General features: G+C 43.4%; 1 protein-coding gene and 1 long non-coding RNA gene across 5 annotated transcripts in view; one reads left to right on the top strand and one right to left on the bottom strand.

The window, feature by feature from the left end:
• Positions 1-17292, bottom strand: part of RTEL1 (regulator of telomere elongation helicase 1) — an 80946-nt gene that overhangs the window by 47503 nt on the left and 16151 nt on the right. For all 3 annotated transcript variants that reach the window (XM_081867545.1, XM_081867547.1, XM_081867546.1), the window contains exons 9-16: positions 15702-15767; positions 15252-15405; positions 14065-14103; positions 13144-13222; positions 11253-11350; positions 10390-10445; positions 5051-5125; positions 4107-4188 (exon numbers count right to left, since the gene is read on the bottom strand). In XM_081867545.1, coding sequence (XP_081723671.1) covers positions 4107-4188; positions 5051-5125; positions 10390-10445; positions 11253-11350; positions 13144-13222; positions 14065-14103; positions 15252-15405; positions 15702-15767 — 649 coding nt within the window. The remainder of the gene's footprint in view (positions 1-4106; positions 4189-5050; positions 5126-10389; positions 10446-11252; positions 11351-13143; positions 13223-14064; positions 14104-15251; positions 15406-15701; positions 15768-17292) is intronic.
• LOC309345185 lies at positions 19-17201 on the top strand. Of its 2 annotated transcripts, XR_014158069.1 has the most exons (3): positions 19-1207; positions 4177-4361; positions 17133-17201. It is a non-coding gene; the product is annotated as an uncharacterized lncRNA (long non-coding RNA). The 2 variants fall into 2 exon arrangements; XR_014158070.1 differs by lacking the exon at positions 17133-17201 and having other exon boundaries at positions 4177-4368.

Genomic DNA, 17292 nt, shown 5'->3' with positions numbered 1-17292 from the left:
CTGTATCAAACAAAACACCAAGGCAAAACGTTAAGAGGTATTCACTGTGGCTGGAGCAAAGAGCACCGACCTGTAAGTTACTGCAAGCAGATATAGCGGGCCACTTGCAAGCAACCACGGACCTTGAACTAATTACCATCTTCTCTTAATGCACAGCATTAAGAAACTGTGAGTTCCAAAACACTTTTACAGAAGTTATTATTTTTTTAAAATGCCCTAAAACATGTAAACACTATTAAAAGGATCCTTTGAGTGGTTATTTGTACAGAGCAGTATCTGATAAACGCCCCTAGAGCCTTGGAAAATGTTTCCAAATAGAAAGGCAACTTTATTTTAATGTCTTGTGCAGAACTGGTTTCCCTTCTGATGGAGAAGAGAAGAAGTTAGGTAGAGCAAGTTTTTGACTGATATAAAACAATTCTATCTTAGGAAGGAAAGCAGTATCTGGGTGTACCTCAATGTTTATCACTGCAGAACTGCATAGATACAAGGAGAGTCAGATCTGAGTGCAGACAGCTCACCATATCGCCTCTAGAAAACCCGTTCTGAAGGATGAACACAATGACTAGAAGTAGCCATTGGCTAACTTGGGACAAAATAAAAAATTCAATGCAGCTATGTATTCTATCACTGGCAGGTAGCACTTTCAAAAAGTGCTTAGCTGTAGGACATGAGAAGATAGAGAAATGCTGAGATGGTTGAATGATGGGCTCTGAGAGATGAATTCACCAAACCTACAGATTTTATGCACGGCACAGTTGCCTGGCAGGGGTGAAAATCATGAGAGTATACTCAGAGAACCTCTTTGACTTTGCTCTGTATGACATGGATTGACTCTGTATTTACATGGAAGGGAGGAGGGGATATCAAGTTTGGGAAGGCGACCATTTAAGTTGGCACTTCACTCGGTATCACATTTCTGGCACAAAAGAAAGTAGAGGCAGAGCATGGAACAAGCAAAGGAATTGCGAGATTTGTATTTGTAGGCAATGCCATTGTTACTTCAATTCTCAAGGTTCTCTTATCAACACTCCAGATTCTTTGTTTTCTGTATTATTCACCACATTTCTGAACAAGGAAAATGTGTACTGCCTAGACAGAGTTTCTGGAACTAAAGAGTCTCTGGAACTAAAGTACAAGGACATGCTATGAACAGTAGGAAGTACTTGAAGTAAACCTAAACAAGAGTTTTCCCCACTCAGAATCGGTATGTGTAAAATAAATATAATTTATCAAATTACTTACGACAACAACTGTGGGGGGTGAAATATTTATATGGGAACATACCTTTGTAATTGCATCAGCATCATTAGAGGCTAAAGGTCAAATGAATTCATTTTTGCTCTTTAGAACACACCAAGTTTGGCTATTGTAATAATGTGAGATATATACACACTCTTTGCTTCTGTACACCTCCTTTCATTCAAGCTGCAAACAAATCAGTACTTAATTCTAATTTAGGGATGGGAAATATGTGACCTTTCAGATGCTGTTGGACTCCAACCCCCATCATCCCTTGCTGATATGGCCACTGACCAAGGATGATGGGATCTGTAGTCCAGCAACGTCTGGAGGGCCACAGGTTTCCCACCCCTGCTCTAAATTAAGCATTGATTCCCATTTTGTCCAAAGCAGGGGAACCATGGTTGCAAACTTCAGAACAAGCCAGAATATTAAGCCACAGTTTGAAGTCAGCTTATTCCAAAGATAGCAGCAAAACAGGGAAATCTGTTTAAATTTAGGTTTCCTGATTTAATGACAACTTGTGGCATAGAGGGAGGTAAGGAGTCCGTGTGTGCCGTCAAAAGGCTGATGCACATCATCTGGGGAATGAAAATGGAAGATACTGGTCCTCCTAGCTTCTTTCCTATGTCTAAGACTCCCAGTCCTTGATTACCTAACCTACATGGTCATGCCTGTAGGGATCAGATGGGAATACCATGAGGAATTATAGAATATACATCAAGCCATCGTGTCCACAATGAAGACAATGTGTTGACTGGGTTTGATATATTGACGATAATTTCTGATTAAATCCCATAAGATTCTACATTCATGCCCTTTTGCCTTTGCTGCCCATTTCTCCTTGCTCTTCACAAATCACGTACACACTTAAGACAGGCAGGCGTCCTGTGTCCTCAAAGACTGGGCAGTTTCGTCTTTGTAGTTTTCTGATATTAATCTTAGGATGTTAATCTTAGGGCCAGGAAACAGATCTCACATGAAGGGGATAATGGTCACTGTCCTCCTGGCCATCCTCTTTATCATATGTATTGCTTGTTTGTTACCTCCGGGGTTGCCAGATGCTCTTCTTGAAGCTAAGCAGTTGGCTCCTTACCTCTCTCGCCCTGACCTCGCCACTGTGATCCACGCGACAGTCACCTCCAGACTGGATTATTGTACCTCGCTCTACGTGGGGCTGCCCTTGAGACTGACCCAGAAACTCCAGCAGGTGCAGAATGCCGCGGCGAGACTCCTTACGGGGTCTTCGCTGCGAGATCACATTCACCCGGTACTATACCAGCTGCACTGGCTCCCGGTGGAGTACAGGATCAGGTTTAAGGTGCTGGTTTTAACCTTTAAAGCCCTATACGGCCTAGGACCCTCGTACCTACGGGACTGCCTCTCCTGGTATGCCCCACAGAGGAACCTACGGTCTGCAAATAAAAACATCCTGAAGATCCCAGGCCACAGAGAGGTTAGGCTGGCCTCAACTAGAGCCAGGGCCTTTTCGGCCGCAGCTCCAATCTGGTGGAACGCTCTGTCACAAGAGACCAGGGCCCTGCGGGACTTGACATCTTTCCGCAGGGCCTGCAAAACAGAGCTGTTCCACCAGGCCTTTGGTCAGGGCGCAGCCTGACCCCCCTCCTCTGGCAATCTGTATAGAATTTTGCTTATTGGTTGCCATAAATTTGATTTTAATTAATTTTTATAATGAAATGTTTTTAGAATCGTTGGATTATTTTGATTGTTGTTAGCCGCCCTGAGCCCAGCTTCGGCTGGGGAGGGCGGGATATAAATAAAATTTATTATTATTATTATTATTATTATTATTATTATTATTATTATTCTTTGTAGTTCTGTTCTTTGTTTACCCCTGATGGGAAGTTTTGCTTCTGCACATGACTCTGGCAAACCGCCCTAAGCTGAAGCGTTCCTTCCTCACCCACCCTAGAATGTTTAGTTCACAATGAGTTCATGAAACACCGTACCCTGACCTGTTCTCAATGCATGGTTAACCACATTTACGGAATGCGATAGTTATGTTCTTTTAAGTCATGCTATATCAATCACTAGTAATAGTTTAATAAGGAGGTTTTCATACCTGTCCAATTCTGTGTTCCCTTTCCCAACCTTTAATCTATTGATGATTAATGCCTATATGCAACCCTTGCATTGTATTTGTGTTAACCAATCAGCAACAAGCACATATGTGGCAATGCTGTAATATTCAATAAAAGGGACTCCCCGAGACATGCTCGGGAGATGCCTCCCACATGACACTTGTCATTCGTCTGTCGTTTATTTCAACCCAACATATCCCAGAAATATTTGTGCTTAATTAGTTTTAGTAGTTTAACTTGTCCCCACGTGGGTTTGTTTAAATGCTCAGAGGAAATGATTGGTTCTTACGAACACTCTGTAAAAAGTTCTTTTGTGAATAAAACGGCCTGGCCCAGGGGCTGCAGAGATCTGACGGACAGGCACAGAGAGACACGATTATACGCACCCTTCCCAGAGTCTTGCTGGTTCACGTCTCTGTGTGTATTCTTATTAATCAGAGTTCAATCCTTCCTTTACTTTGAGAAAGCAACAATGCCACTGTTTGCCCTGCTTTTGCCTATCTTTGCCCCCTCAGTTCTTCCCAAAATCAACAGCACAGCATCAATACCTTCAAACACAACATTAAATTTTGGAAGCACAATTACATAGTGCAATGACAAAACTACGCAATTGTTTCACAAAAACTGGCTAGAAAATGTCCTGGCCAAATGAGATTATAGATTGCTGTCATGGCACACACAGCTGCCTCCAGTTCTCATTTAAGTTGAAGAAACCTGGGCTGAAAGATTTACATGATCAAAGCAACGTATCAGCATTGTCACCTTGTTTTTTAGTTGCTGACGAGTTCCACAGGTCTGTCCTCTGCTTCTTTTTATGATTACTTGCATCTAGATGGATGTGGACCTAAGAGGCATAATCAATAAATATGAAGTACAAGAATAGGACATCTATGCTACTTGCATCACCACAATGAAGTATGTAAGGGAGCAATGAACAGAACCAGCGTCTACTAGCAGGCAACATGTTGTAAATGGGCCTATGCAGTTTGAACAAGGAACTGAGTAAATTCTGAAAAGGTATTAACTTACTCTTTTGCAGTATCTTACAACTGAAAAGGTATAAAGTCACTAATTATACTATGGTAAACTCATGCAGCCCTCTTTTTCCTCAAACTTAATTCAACCATTTATTGCTAAGCCTATAAAAAACAATTTTTTTTTGACTTTTCAGCACCATAAAGGTAAAGGTAAAGGTAAAGTGACCCCTGACCATTAGATCCAGTTGCGGACGACTCTGGGGTTGTGGCGTTCATCTCGCTTTACAGGCCGAGGGAGCCGGCGTACAGCTTCTGGGTCATGTGGCCAGCATGACTAAGCCACTTCTGACGAGCCAGAGCAGCACACGGAAATGCCGTTTACCTTCCCGCTGAAGCGGTACCTATTTATCTACTTGCACTTTGATGTGCTTTTGAACTGCTAGGTTGGCAGGAGCAGGGACTGAGCAACGGGAGCTCACCCCATTGCGGGGATTCGAACCGCCAACCTTCTGATCAGCAAGTCCTAGGCTCTGTGGTTTAACCCACAGCACCACCTGCGTCCCTCTCACCCACCCCTCTCACCCACGCAATATATTTGTCATCAAAATGCAAAGCCATATTGGCAAGCCCTAGGCTCTGTGGTTTAGACCACAGCGCCACCTGTGTCCCTATTTTCAGCACCACAGGCAAGCTAAAGTAGGAAATCAGCCTCAGAACAGCACAACATACCTTATAATACTTTGAGACCGAGCAGCCCAGGATGGAACTAGACGTGCCTTCTGATGGACGGAAATTAAAAACAGTCTAGGAAACAAGATGGGAGAAAATGTAAGATGGGGAGGGAAAACCCACCACGCCTTTCAAGCAAGGTAAATAAGATTCAGCATGCTTCTGAATGGCTTCATCATAAAAACAAAATAATTTCAAAATAAAAAAGGATTTCTGCTGGTTATCCACAACACCTTTGCAAGGCTTCCAACTCTATCACCAGGCTGAAAGCACAGAACAGTCATACCTTGGGTTAAATATGCTTCAGGTTGAGCGTTTTCAGGTTACGCTCCACGGCAACCTGGAAGTAATGGAATGTGTTACTTCCGAGTCTCGCTGCTCGCACATGCGCAGACGCTCAAAATGACCTCACGCACATGCGCAGATGCGGCGAGTTGCAACCCGTGCAGACATGGGTTGCGTTCACTTCAGGATGCGAGCAGGGCTGCAGAACAGATCCCGTTCGCATCCAGAGGTACCACTGTAAAGGGTAACAGTGTGCAGAAGGGCAATTTGTGGGCGTTTTAGTTCTCATTTTGCCAACGATTACTCCTAAAGTTCCACAGGGTTACTTCTGAGTAGACATAAATAGCCACTTTTCAGTTTAGGAAAAAAAGGTGGCTAAGGGGGAACAAGATATTGGTGTATAAGAGATGAATGGTGTATCTTATACAGCGCTCTGGACAAAAAGAAGGACTTATTCATGCAGTACATAGTAAAAACCATGTAACTTTCTCCCACAGTAGGCATTGATGGCCATCAACTTAGTTGGTTTTAAGAGAGAATTAGACAAATTCATGGAGAAGGCTATCAGTGGTTTCTAGCCATGATGGCTGTGCTCTGTCTCTACGGCTGGAGGCTTAATGCTTCTGAATATCAGTTACTGGAAACCGCAGGCAGTGAGAGTGCTCTTGTGCTTGGGTCCTGCTTCTGCTTTCCCATTAAGGCATCTGGTTGGCCACTGTGAAAACAGGATGCTGGATTAGATGCGCTATTGGCCAGATCCAGCAGCCAGGCTCTTTTTACCTTCTTATAGTATTACTAGCATGGGTGGCCCTGTGGTCTAAACCACAGAGCCTAGGGCTTGCCAATCAGAAGGTCGGCAGTTTGAATCGCCGCAACGGGGTGAGCTCCTGTTGTTCAGTCCCTGCTCCTGCCCACCTAGCTGTTTGAAAGCACGTCAAAGTGCAAGTAGATAAATAGGTACCGCTCTGGCGGGAAGGTAAATGGCGTTTCCGTGTGCTGCCAGAAGCAGCTTAGTCATGCTGGCCACATGACCCGGAAGCTGTACGCCGGCTCCCTCAGCCAGTAAAGCGAGATGAGACCGCAACCCCCGAGTCATCCACAACAGACCTAACGGTCAGGGGTACCTTTACCTTTACTTTAGTATTACTAGGGGGGCACAGCCCTCCCCCAACTCACTCTGCCCTGCCCGAGCTTGCCAAACCGCCTCACTCATATATAATTTAACTGGCATATAATCATGCCTAATTCATCAATAAATGTACTTTACAAATGTGTAAACACCAATGCACATATAAAGAGATACAATGACAATATGATGTGTTTTATTAGAATAACTATAACTGCCCTACTATCCAAATATCTTTAAAAAGTACTGTATTTTTCTGTGCCCCCATGTATAAGACGCACCCTACTTTTAGGGACCCCAAATTTAGAAAATGGGCATATGCACTATTCGTGTATAAGATGCCCCCAGATTTTTAACCCTTTTTAAAAGTAAAAAAACCTAGTCTTATACACAGAAAAGTACAGTATATATTATAGCTTGGAGAGTGATCGCCCCCTAGTGGAAGTTAAAGGAACTACATCAGAGAGCTCAAGAAGTTAATAAAAATGAATGGCCTACAATTCTATTTCTAAAAAAACAGTTTATTTCATAATTACTGGTAGCTGGTCAGGAGATGCTGTTGGATGTTTTGTGGTAGGGGAAATGACCAAAAATCACTGCTAATATTCTGGATAAAACAGTTTGGATAGATTTACATTTCCTATATTATAAGGTATTAATATGAAGCAAGTTTAAGCAATCTGAAAGGATGGTACCCTGAGGAGTAAAATAATAATAATAATAATAATAATAATAATAATAATAATAATAATAATTTGTACCCCGCCCATCTGGCTGGGTTTCCCCAGCCACTCTGGGCGGCTTCCATAAAAACCAGAAATACACTAAAATATCACAGATTAAAAACTTCCCTGAACAGGGCTGCCTTAAGATGTCTTCTGAATGTCAGGTAGTTATTTATCGCTTTGACATCTGATGGGAGGGCGTTCCACAAGGCGGGTGCCACTACCGAGAAGGCCCTATGCCTGGTTCCCTGTAGCTTTGCTTCTCGTAATGAGGGAACCGCCAGAAGGTCCTCGGCGCTGGACCTCAGCGTCCGGGCAGAACGATGGGGGTGGAGACGCTCCTTCAGGTATACTGGGCCGAGGCCGTTTAGGGCTTTAAAGGTCAACACCAGCACTTTGAATTGTGCTCGGAAACGTACTGGGAGCCAATGTAGGTCTTTCAAGACCGGTGTTATGTGGTCTCGGCGGCCGCCCCCAGTCACCAGTCTAGCTGCCGCATTCTGGATTAGTTGTAGTTTCCGAGTCACCTTCAAAGGTAGCCCCACGTAGAGCGCATTGCAGTAGTCCAAGCGGGAGATAACTAGAGCATGCACCACTCTGGCGAGACAGTCCGCGGGCAGGTAGGGTCTCAGCCTGCGTACCAGGTGGAGTTGGTAGACAGCTGCCCTGGATACAGAATTGACCTGCGCCTCCATGGACAGCTGTGAGTCCAAAATGACTCCCAGGCTGCGCACCTGGTCCTTCAGGGGCACAGTTACCCCATTCAGGACCAGGGAATCCTCCACACCTGCCCGCCTCCTGTCCCCCAAAAACAGTACTTCTGTCTTGTCAGGATTCAAGCTCAATCCGTTAGCCGCCATCCATCCTCCAACCGCCTCCAGGCACTCACACAGGACCTTCACCGCCTTCACTGGTTCTGATTTGAAAGAGAGGTAGAGCTGGGTATCATCTGCATATTGATGGACACCCAGTCCAAACCCCCTGATGATCTCTCCCAGCGGCTTCATATAGATGTTAAAAAGCATGGGGGAGAGGACGGAACCCTGAGGCACCCCACAAGTGAGGGCCCAGGGGTCTGAACACTCATCCCCCCCCACCACTTTCTGAACCCGGCCCAGGAGGAAGGAGCGAAACCACTGTATAACAGTGCCCCCAGCTCCCAGCCCCTCTAGACGGTCCAGAAGGATGTTATGGTCGATTGTATCAAAGGCCGCTGAGAGATCCAGCAGAACTAGGAAACAACTCTCACCTTTGTCCCTAGCTCGCCGGAGATCATCAACCAGCGCGACCAAGGCAGTTTCAGTCCCATGATGAGGCCTGAATCCCGATTGGAAGGGATCCAAATGGTCCGCATCCTCCAGGCGTGCCTGGAGTTGTTCAGCAACCACGCGCTCAATCACCTTGCCCAAGAACGGAAGATTTGAGACTGGGCGATAGTTGGCCATACTGGCCGGGTCTAAAGATGGTTTTTTAAGAAGCGGTTTGATGACCGCCTCTTTCAGCGGATCTGGGAATGTTCCCTCACAGAGGGAAGCATTCACCACCCCGCAGAGCCCATCGCCCAGCCCTTCCCGGCTTGCTTTTATTAGCCAGGATGGGCAAGGATCCAGGAGACAGGTGGTTGGTTTCACGCGTCCAAGCAGCCTGTCCACATCCTCGGGGGTAATGGATTGAAATCGATTCCATGCAACTTGACCAGACAGAGCTCTAGCACTCTCCCGCCCCAGCCCTGCTCCCACAGTGGTGTCTAGCTCCTTCCGAATATGAGTGATTTTATCTGCAAAAAACTTTGCAAAATCGTTGCAGGAGATCTTGGGGTCTTTACAAAGCCCCGGTGGTAAAGGTGGTTCCGTTAAATTACGAACCACCTGAAAAAGTCTCCTGCTACTATTTTCTGCAGATGCAATAGAGGCGGTGAAGAAAGTCTTTTTCGCCGTCACTATTGCCACTTGGTAGGCTCGACGTTGAGCTCTAACCTGTGTCCGGTCAGATTCAGAGTGAGTTTTTTGCCACCGACGCTCTAGCCGTCTCAGCGATTGTTTTATCGCCCTCAGCTCCGAAGAAAACCACGGAGCTGTCTGGGTTTCTCAGTACTCTTAAATATACTTCATGGCACTGTAGAAAGAGCGAAATTAAGGCTATCAAAACTTAATCCAGGTACAAAAAAATTAATTCATTTGCATTAAGTTTATGAAGAAGTTAAATAAGTCTTAGTTCATTTCCTATCATTGCAATTTCCTATAATTGCAATGGATAATGACTTGTCTGGAATCTAGAAGATTTGAAATGAAAACCTATGTGGAAATACCACAAGCAAATGCATCTCCCTTTAATTTTTTCTTCTGCAGACTAAACATACCTAACCTCTTGGTTTTAGACACTGTCAATTTCCTGGTCATCCTCCTCCTCATCTCCAGCCTAAACATACCCAGATTTTTCTACTGCTCTTTTTCCCCCAGACTCTATCATCATCCTGGTCACCCTCACCAGCATTTCCTGTCAAGACCCATCCAGTGCTCAAAGCAAACATAGAGGTCACTGTGTCTAACGGATAGGATTCCCATAGGATTTGTTCTTGATCTGCAGGGAAGGTTTACACCAGGCACAGGAAAACTCGGCCCTCCATATGTTTTGGGACTACAACTTCCATCATCGCTAGCTAAAATGACCAGTGGTCTATGCCCGGTTTACACTGCACCAGCTCAATCTGGTCTCCTTAAATCTCTCCCAGTTATGTTCCAGTGAATCACAAATATGCTACAGTTTCTAAACTGAAAAATGCAGACCACATCCCTTAGAACTCTCATTCCATTGTGCACAGTAAATTGGCATTCAAAGCCTCTCTTCAAAGACAAAGAATACCAAGTGGAAATGACCACAGCCTTGATTGCTGCCACCATCAAGCAAAATTTCTTTTTCCTTCACCATAATAAACTTACACAAACACAACCTACCACCCTACCTTATCACAGCTTCGGACCTGAGCAGGTTGAACATGAGAGTGCAGCAGAATTCTGTAAAGTGATTTTAACCATCCTGTTCTCTAATTAGCAACTTGCCCCAGGTTAACATAATATGCATTATGAAGATATTCACAGAATGACATGAAAAGCTCACTTGGAATGCTATTACTGAATTTATAACTCTCTCCGTGGTGCCTTTCAGTCTTTGAAACTACAAAAGAGGAGGCAACATATATTTACCTGAATTATGTCTGTAAATTTATGCAACCCAGCTGTATTGATGAATATGCCAGTACCTAAAGGCAGGGGAGAATATTGTAACATTTTTACATGACTTTTCTCACAATCATCAAAAATCCATTTATGAACACTGTGTTGTAGGCATGGAGGCACTGGGCAAAGATTCTGGCATCTGCTACAGTGCCCTGGTCAAAACTAACAAAATGACTTCCAATGGGGCAAATCAGGCATTAATTACTTCCTGGACTCAATCTCCTTTTACTAGAAATAATTAGCCATCATGGGCAAGGGGGAAGGACACAAAAGATCAGCCATAGAGGACCCCGTCTACAACCTTAGGACACATCAGCTGAAACTCATCCCACAAACTTGGCCCTGATGGCATTCTGGCAATAGCCCCAAACACTGTTACAAATGAGGCATCAAGGTCAGAGAAGATATAAGCAGTTTTATTACATATTCTTATTTATTACATTTATTAGTCACTTCTCTTGTTTTTCACAAAAGTAAACTCAAAACAATTGACAAAAAAATTGTATACTCAAAATGTTTAGCAAACTTATCATAAGATGCCTCTGAAGATTCTAGGATCTCTCCCCATGGACCTCTGTTGCTTATTCACCACCCCCACCATACAGAATAGGTTTCATAATGAGTTCTTGTGTTCAATCATATTCACCATGAATCTCTCACCTGTATTCTAGTTGTCTCCCACCTTGTTTCATTTTCTCTAGTTGTACCTTAACTATTTTCAGGTCTGTTTCTTAGGCTCATGCAATGCTGTGCACTCTCACAATATTATACTCTACTTTCAAACTTTCTTCCCACCCCCTATTTTCCCAAAGTATAATGTGCACACTTACGGCCTGCTAAATACTGTAAGATTTGTTCCAGTGACTCAAGGAGAGATGCTTGGGTTTGGGATGTGATTTGGACCTTTTCAAACAGGTCAAATATATAGCTGTAATTTCAAGAAGAAACATAAACAAAATACTGAGTCTTATCCTAATAGCTAACCAAAGGACAAAATACAAAACAGTCTCGTTCCATTTCTCACTAAGGTGTTCTAGGGTTCTCAGCACATATAAACATTATGTATATAGAGTGAGAAGAACTACTCAGAATCAACCCCGGATTTCAGATAAATTCTAAAGGAACTAGGATTAAGCCTAAAGAATATTTAATCCTAGATCTGAATCAACAAAAAGGAACAGCTAGAAGGAGAATTATTACAAAGGATGTGCTAAAATAATGTGGATGAGATTCAGCTAATGAGCCCTGACAGTACAAGCTCTGGGGAGAGTGGGAGAACCCCCCAGGACAGCAGGTGGGGGGAAAGGAAAAGGCAATCATTCCATCAGACAAGCAGAAAAGCTTGCACTGAAAGAGCAATCTGCTTAATGCCATGTTGAATTCCTCCCTGTAAGTATGGAGAACCTATTCCGTAACAGAGAGCGGTAATCAAATACAGTGGTGCCTCGCAAAACGAAATTAATCCGTTCCGTGAGGCTCTTCGTATAGCGGTTTTTTCGTCTTGCGAAGCAAGCCCATTGACAGCTTAGCAGATTAGCGCTATTAGCGGTTTAGCGGCTTTTAGCGGATCAGCTGATAAGCGGATTAGCGGCTCAGGAAAAGGGGGGGGAGGGGAAAAACCCGCAGGAACTCGCAAGACATTTCGTCTCGCAAAGCAAGCCCATAGGGAAATTTGTTTTGCGAAGCGCCTCCAAAACGGAAAACCCTTTTGTCTAGCGGGTTTTCCGTCTTGCGAGGCGTTCGTCTTGCGGGGCACCACTGTATGTAGTTTGAATCCCCGCAATGGAGTGAGCTCCCGTTGTTCAGTCCCAGCTCCTGCCCACCTAGCAGCTCGAAAGTATGTCAAGTGAAAATAGATAAATAGGTACCACTCCGGTGGGAAGGTAAATGTTTCCGTGCGCTGCTCTGATTTTGCCAGAAGTGGCTTAGTCATGCCGACCACATGACCTGGAAGCTGTCTACGGACAAACATCGGCTCCCTCGGCCTATAGAGCGAGATGAGCGCACAACCCCAGAGTCGTCCGCGACTGCACCTAACGGTCAGGGGTACCTTCACCTTTAACCTTAGCTTGATGAGCCTCCATAAACATGAGGGCTAGAAACCTTCTTTTAAAAAATAGTTTCTGTTTTAGAAAATGTGAAATGCAGTGGCTTGATGAATGTCAAGTGATTTGTTTTATTTGGTATTTGTAATCAACCCTTCCCCCAATAGTGTATTCTCTGGACATTTTATCCTCCCAAACCAACCTGCAAGATAGGGCAGGCTAAGCAATATTTCATTAATTTATTATATTTATATCCCACCTATCATTCAAGGTGGCAAAAATGGCTTGTTCATTCCCTATAACAACCTTGTAGAATATGTTAAGCGGAGAGGTAGGAGGTACCCCAAGGCCTCCAAATGAGCTTCACTGCTTACTAGTCTAAACATTATATGTACTACTTGACCTGACAGGACACCCAGTGAGCTTCACAGTCAAGCAAGGGTTTGAACTGAGTGTCCCAGTCTGACCCTTCGTCCTGCTTCATCAAGCAACCTCTTTGCAGCTACAATTTCCAGCAGCCACAACTGAGCTCCAGAAAACCTGGGTGACTCAGGCCCAAGATTCTCAAGGAAACACCCTACACCATAAAACAAGCAACAAAGCAATTTTATGAGTCTATGGGCAGGCACACAAAAACAAGAAATGCCAACTGGGCACATGCTCTCCTGAAACATACCTTCCATCCTTAGTGAGTCCACTTCCACTTGGTGGCAGCTCAACAGCATCTATAACGTTTTCTAGCTGAAGAAGAATCTCTTGAAGGCAAACAAAGGAAGAGGAGGAATGTTATGCAGCTGGCATATAACCAAATTATCCTGCTCTTTCTCCTCAGACGAGACTGCAAAACAGGCACTCTTTCACTGCCTTCCCAACAAGAAAAGGGCTCCTTCTAAGTGACACACTCCCTTAGGGTGGGGAGGTTGCATTGCCACATTTACACAACAGGCCACCTCAGTGGGCTTGTTGCTGAAAAGCAGGACATAACTTTTAAAAAGAACTAAAGAACTAAAGCAAAGGACTTTTTCTAGGGCTGAAGTAAGATTTTCACATTTGGGGGTAATACTTTCTGAGTAAGATAAGAAGAATCCAGTCAACCAATGATCTGCCATATGCCAATATCATAAAAATGACAGCCAAATTACATTGTTTACAGGCAATTAAAATATGCAAATGAGTAGTAGCTTGCCAGCCAAATGCATAAACATAAAATATCCTTCAGTATTCAACAAGTTGTCCGTAAATTAGCTAGCATTTCTCATCCACCATGTATGTTTCTCTCAAACCAAAGTGATTAGGAATTTGCTTCCACAAGGGATACTGTGCATTCCCCTCACGCACACAACCCTTAATAAATGTTCCTCTAGTCTCTTTGGGTATTGTTCAAGGCATTCAGTTTTTCACATACTACCTACATTGACAGATCTTTAATTTACTGCACCAAAGAGGTGCATAAAGTACAAAATTTGGAATATCTGTGCAATAGAGAGAGTAATCAGCTACATGATGGTCTTGGCTAAACTGAAAGCCACCCATTGCCAAAACATTTTTTTTAAAAACTTCTCTATAGACAAAATATGAATCTAATAATTGTACTTACGCTTTATCTTTGCAATGTCTTCAAGCTCCATGTTTAATCCTGTTTCAGAAAGAATTCTTATTCAGGCAGTTTCCAGTGCAATACTGTATCAATGTCTCTTCCCCCAACCCATCCTGTATAAATCTCAATACAGTGGTGCCCCGCAAGACGAACGCCTCGCAAGACGGAAAACCCGCTAGGCGAAAGGGTTTTCCGTTTTGGAGGCGCTTCGCAAAACGAATTTCCCTATGAGCTTGCTTCGCAAGACGAAATGTCTTGCAAGTTCCTGCGCGTTTTCCCCCCTTTCCCCCCCTTTCCCTAAGACGCTAAGATGCTTATCAGCTGATCCGCTGATAAGCCGCTTATCAGCTGATCCGCTAAAAGCCGCTAAACCGCTAATAGCGCTAAGCTGTCAATGGGCTTGCTTCGCAAGACGAAAAAACCGCTATACGAAGAGCCTCACGGAACGGATTAATTTCGTCTTGCGAGGCACCACTGTATTTAGATTGTACAGTAATGTACCTTTCCAAGTGCAATGTACATGCACTGCCTGTTAAATGCTTATTGGACTTTGATTGTGAATGAGTGGAAGAGAGGAGGCCAGGAAGGCTGCAAAGTATTCTGATGGCTATCCTGCAGGCTTTATGTGCTCTTCATTTCTCTCCTTGACCAATTCTCCAAACCAAAATCCAGAAATCCAAAGCACAGATATCAAAAGCGCCATTTAAACAATTTGCTTTTAAGTACCTAATTTATAGTGGATTTGCCTTGGCATGCAAAACACACATCCCTTTAAACAAGCTCAATGAATGCACTGAAAAAACTCTTGCAAAAGCCTCACTGGCATTAATACACAGCTGCACAAAAGATTTTCATGTTCTTGCACAAGTATCTTTCTTTCATTGGGGTTTTCACAGAAGAGTTGCCAGCCATAATCCAGCCATAATTTAAGCAGAGGCTTGACAACCATATGTCAGGAGTGCTCTGATGGTGTTTCCTGCTTGGCAGGGGGTTGGACTCGATGGCCCTTGTGGTCTCTTCCAACTCTATGATTCTATGATTCTATCCTAATACATCAACTGCCTAGCAACCAAAATCCACGTTATGAAGACTGATTTTGCAGAACCTAAGAGTAATTTCTAAAAGCATGCAGCCCAATGAATCTCTTGTTGCATTCAAGAAATCACTGCCCTATACAGGCAATCTACCTGAACTGGCAGGCTCCACATTGAATTCAGAGTTGATTTCACTCTGCTGAACGTTTTTCACTTGTTCTTCCAGAACTATGTTAATGGCATCCACAGCTGAAGCTAAGTCATAGGGTGTCAAGTCAAACGATGCCAACTCTTCACATATCTTTTCCTAGGGGTGTAGACAAAAAGTTACACTTGTAGTGTACACTATTAACCACATCAGCTATGCACACACTTTGGGTCTGTCTGTCAGGACAATTCCTGCTCTAGGAAGCCAACATTATCAAAGGACCAAATGAAGAGAGTATTCTTTTAAAAATAACACCAGTGACCTATCATCTCAGTTGCTCAATACTTATTGAGGGAACAAATAGTCACAGATTACTTGAATTCTTATATGAAAGCATACCTACAAGGCTCTTTGCCTGTTAAAAATGGAGAGAAGCCAGATGCATCTTTTCTTACCACATTGTGAGCTTCATCAAGTATCACTACAGCCCCCTTCAAGTCCAAGTTGTGAGCTCTTCGACTCTATTTTTTTTAAAAAAGTGGGAGATATGTGAGGCAGGATGGCAGGGACAACTTGTTTACAACTATTTGCACCACCCTTAAATGTCTGTCATCACAAAGCAGTCTATCAAGGTATGGCAGCTGCACATGGCCCAATGAAAGAAGTGCAACATGGCCCTGTAAAATTCCATTTCAATGACACTCACACAGGTCTCCTTGCGAACCTATTATTTATTAAATACCGTATTTTTCGCTCTATAACATGCACCCGACGATAACACGCACGTAGTTTTTAGAGGAGGAAAATCCGTAGGCATGCCACCTGTAGGCATTCCCTCCATAACACGCACAGACATTTCCCCTTACTTTTTAGGAGGAAAAAAGTGAGTGTTATGGTGCAAAAAATACGGTATTTTATATGCTGCCTGTTTTGCAGACATCTAAAGGTGGTGCACAACAATATAAAAAAAATTACAGCAAGTACAATCAAAACTAGTAACATACACCTTAAAGACCAACTAAGTTAGTTCAAGGTATGAGCTTTCGTGTGCATGCACACTTCTTCAGAAGTGGTATCTGAAGAAGTGTGCATGCACACGAAAGCTCATACCTAGAACTAACTTAGTTGGTCTTTAAGGTGCTACTGGAAGGAATTTTTTTATTTTGTTTTGACTATGGCAGACCAACACGGCTACCTATCTATAACTAGTAACATACAGTAAGGCAATCCATAAAAATATCCTTTAAAATCCCACAACAAGCAGGAAGTTGCATGTGGGTGTTATTTGTCGCACACACGTTTGAGGAACATTTAATGCCAATAAACCAAAGCGAACATGTCATTTTGCTTCTTCAGTGCACATTTCACAAAGAAAAACAGTGAAACAGCTTTGTCAGCACACCAGAAACCGCTATTATTCAATCAACCTCATAACTAGAAAATGATCCATAAATCTGCATTGCTACAATCCCAAAATGGTGACCGGTACTGGGATTTCATTATTATCCACACTTCACCATGAGATCCCAGTACAGGTCACTCGAATCCCGGTAACCTGCAATAATGATTAAAGAAAAGGGTTTTAGCCTTCAAAAGAAGGGAGTAGGGGAGAATAAAAACTACACAAGCAGTTTTTTTCTAAAAGCAGAACTCAAAGAGGCTTCTAATACTCAGTAGACAGCACCATATTCAAGGTGGATCAAGGACCACATGGCTCTAGGTTTCCTATAGCACTGCCACTAAACTAGCCTGTTAGTCAGTACAGGGAGATATGCAGAGACTCCTGTGATTTGAATTAGTTATACAGAAGGGAGAAATTTAGCTGGGAAAGCTTCTATGATGAAAGCAAAGAAAAGCAACTGTAAAGTTCTCCCTTGTATGCCTAGCCCATCAGGGCAGCTCAACAAACCAAACAATATTCAGCATATTTGGAAGGATGGAAGAAAGGGAGAAATGCTACATGATGACTTCCAACAAAAAAAACTAGTGAACAAAACTATCTCGCTTTCTGAGAAGGAAATATGTTAAAAAAAAAGAAACGTGCAC

This window comes from Podarcis erhardii, assembly GCF_964252035.2.
Source record: "Podarcis erhardii genome assembly, chromosome: 6".
NCBI classification, from domain to species: Eukaryota; Metazoa; Chordata; class Lepidosauria; order Squamata; family Lacertidae; genus Podarcis; species Podarcis erhardii.
This window is presented reverse-complemented; position numbering and strand designations above follow the sequence as displayed.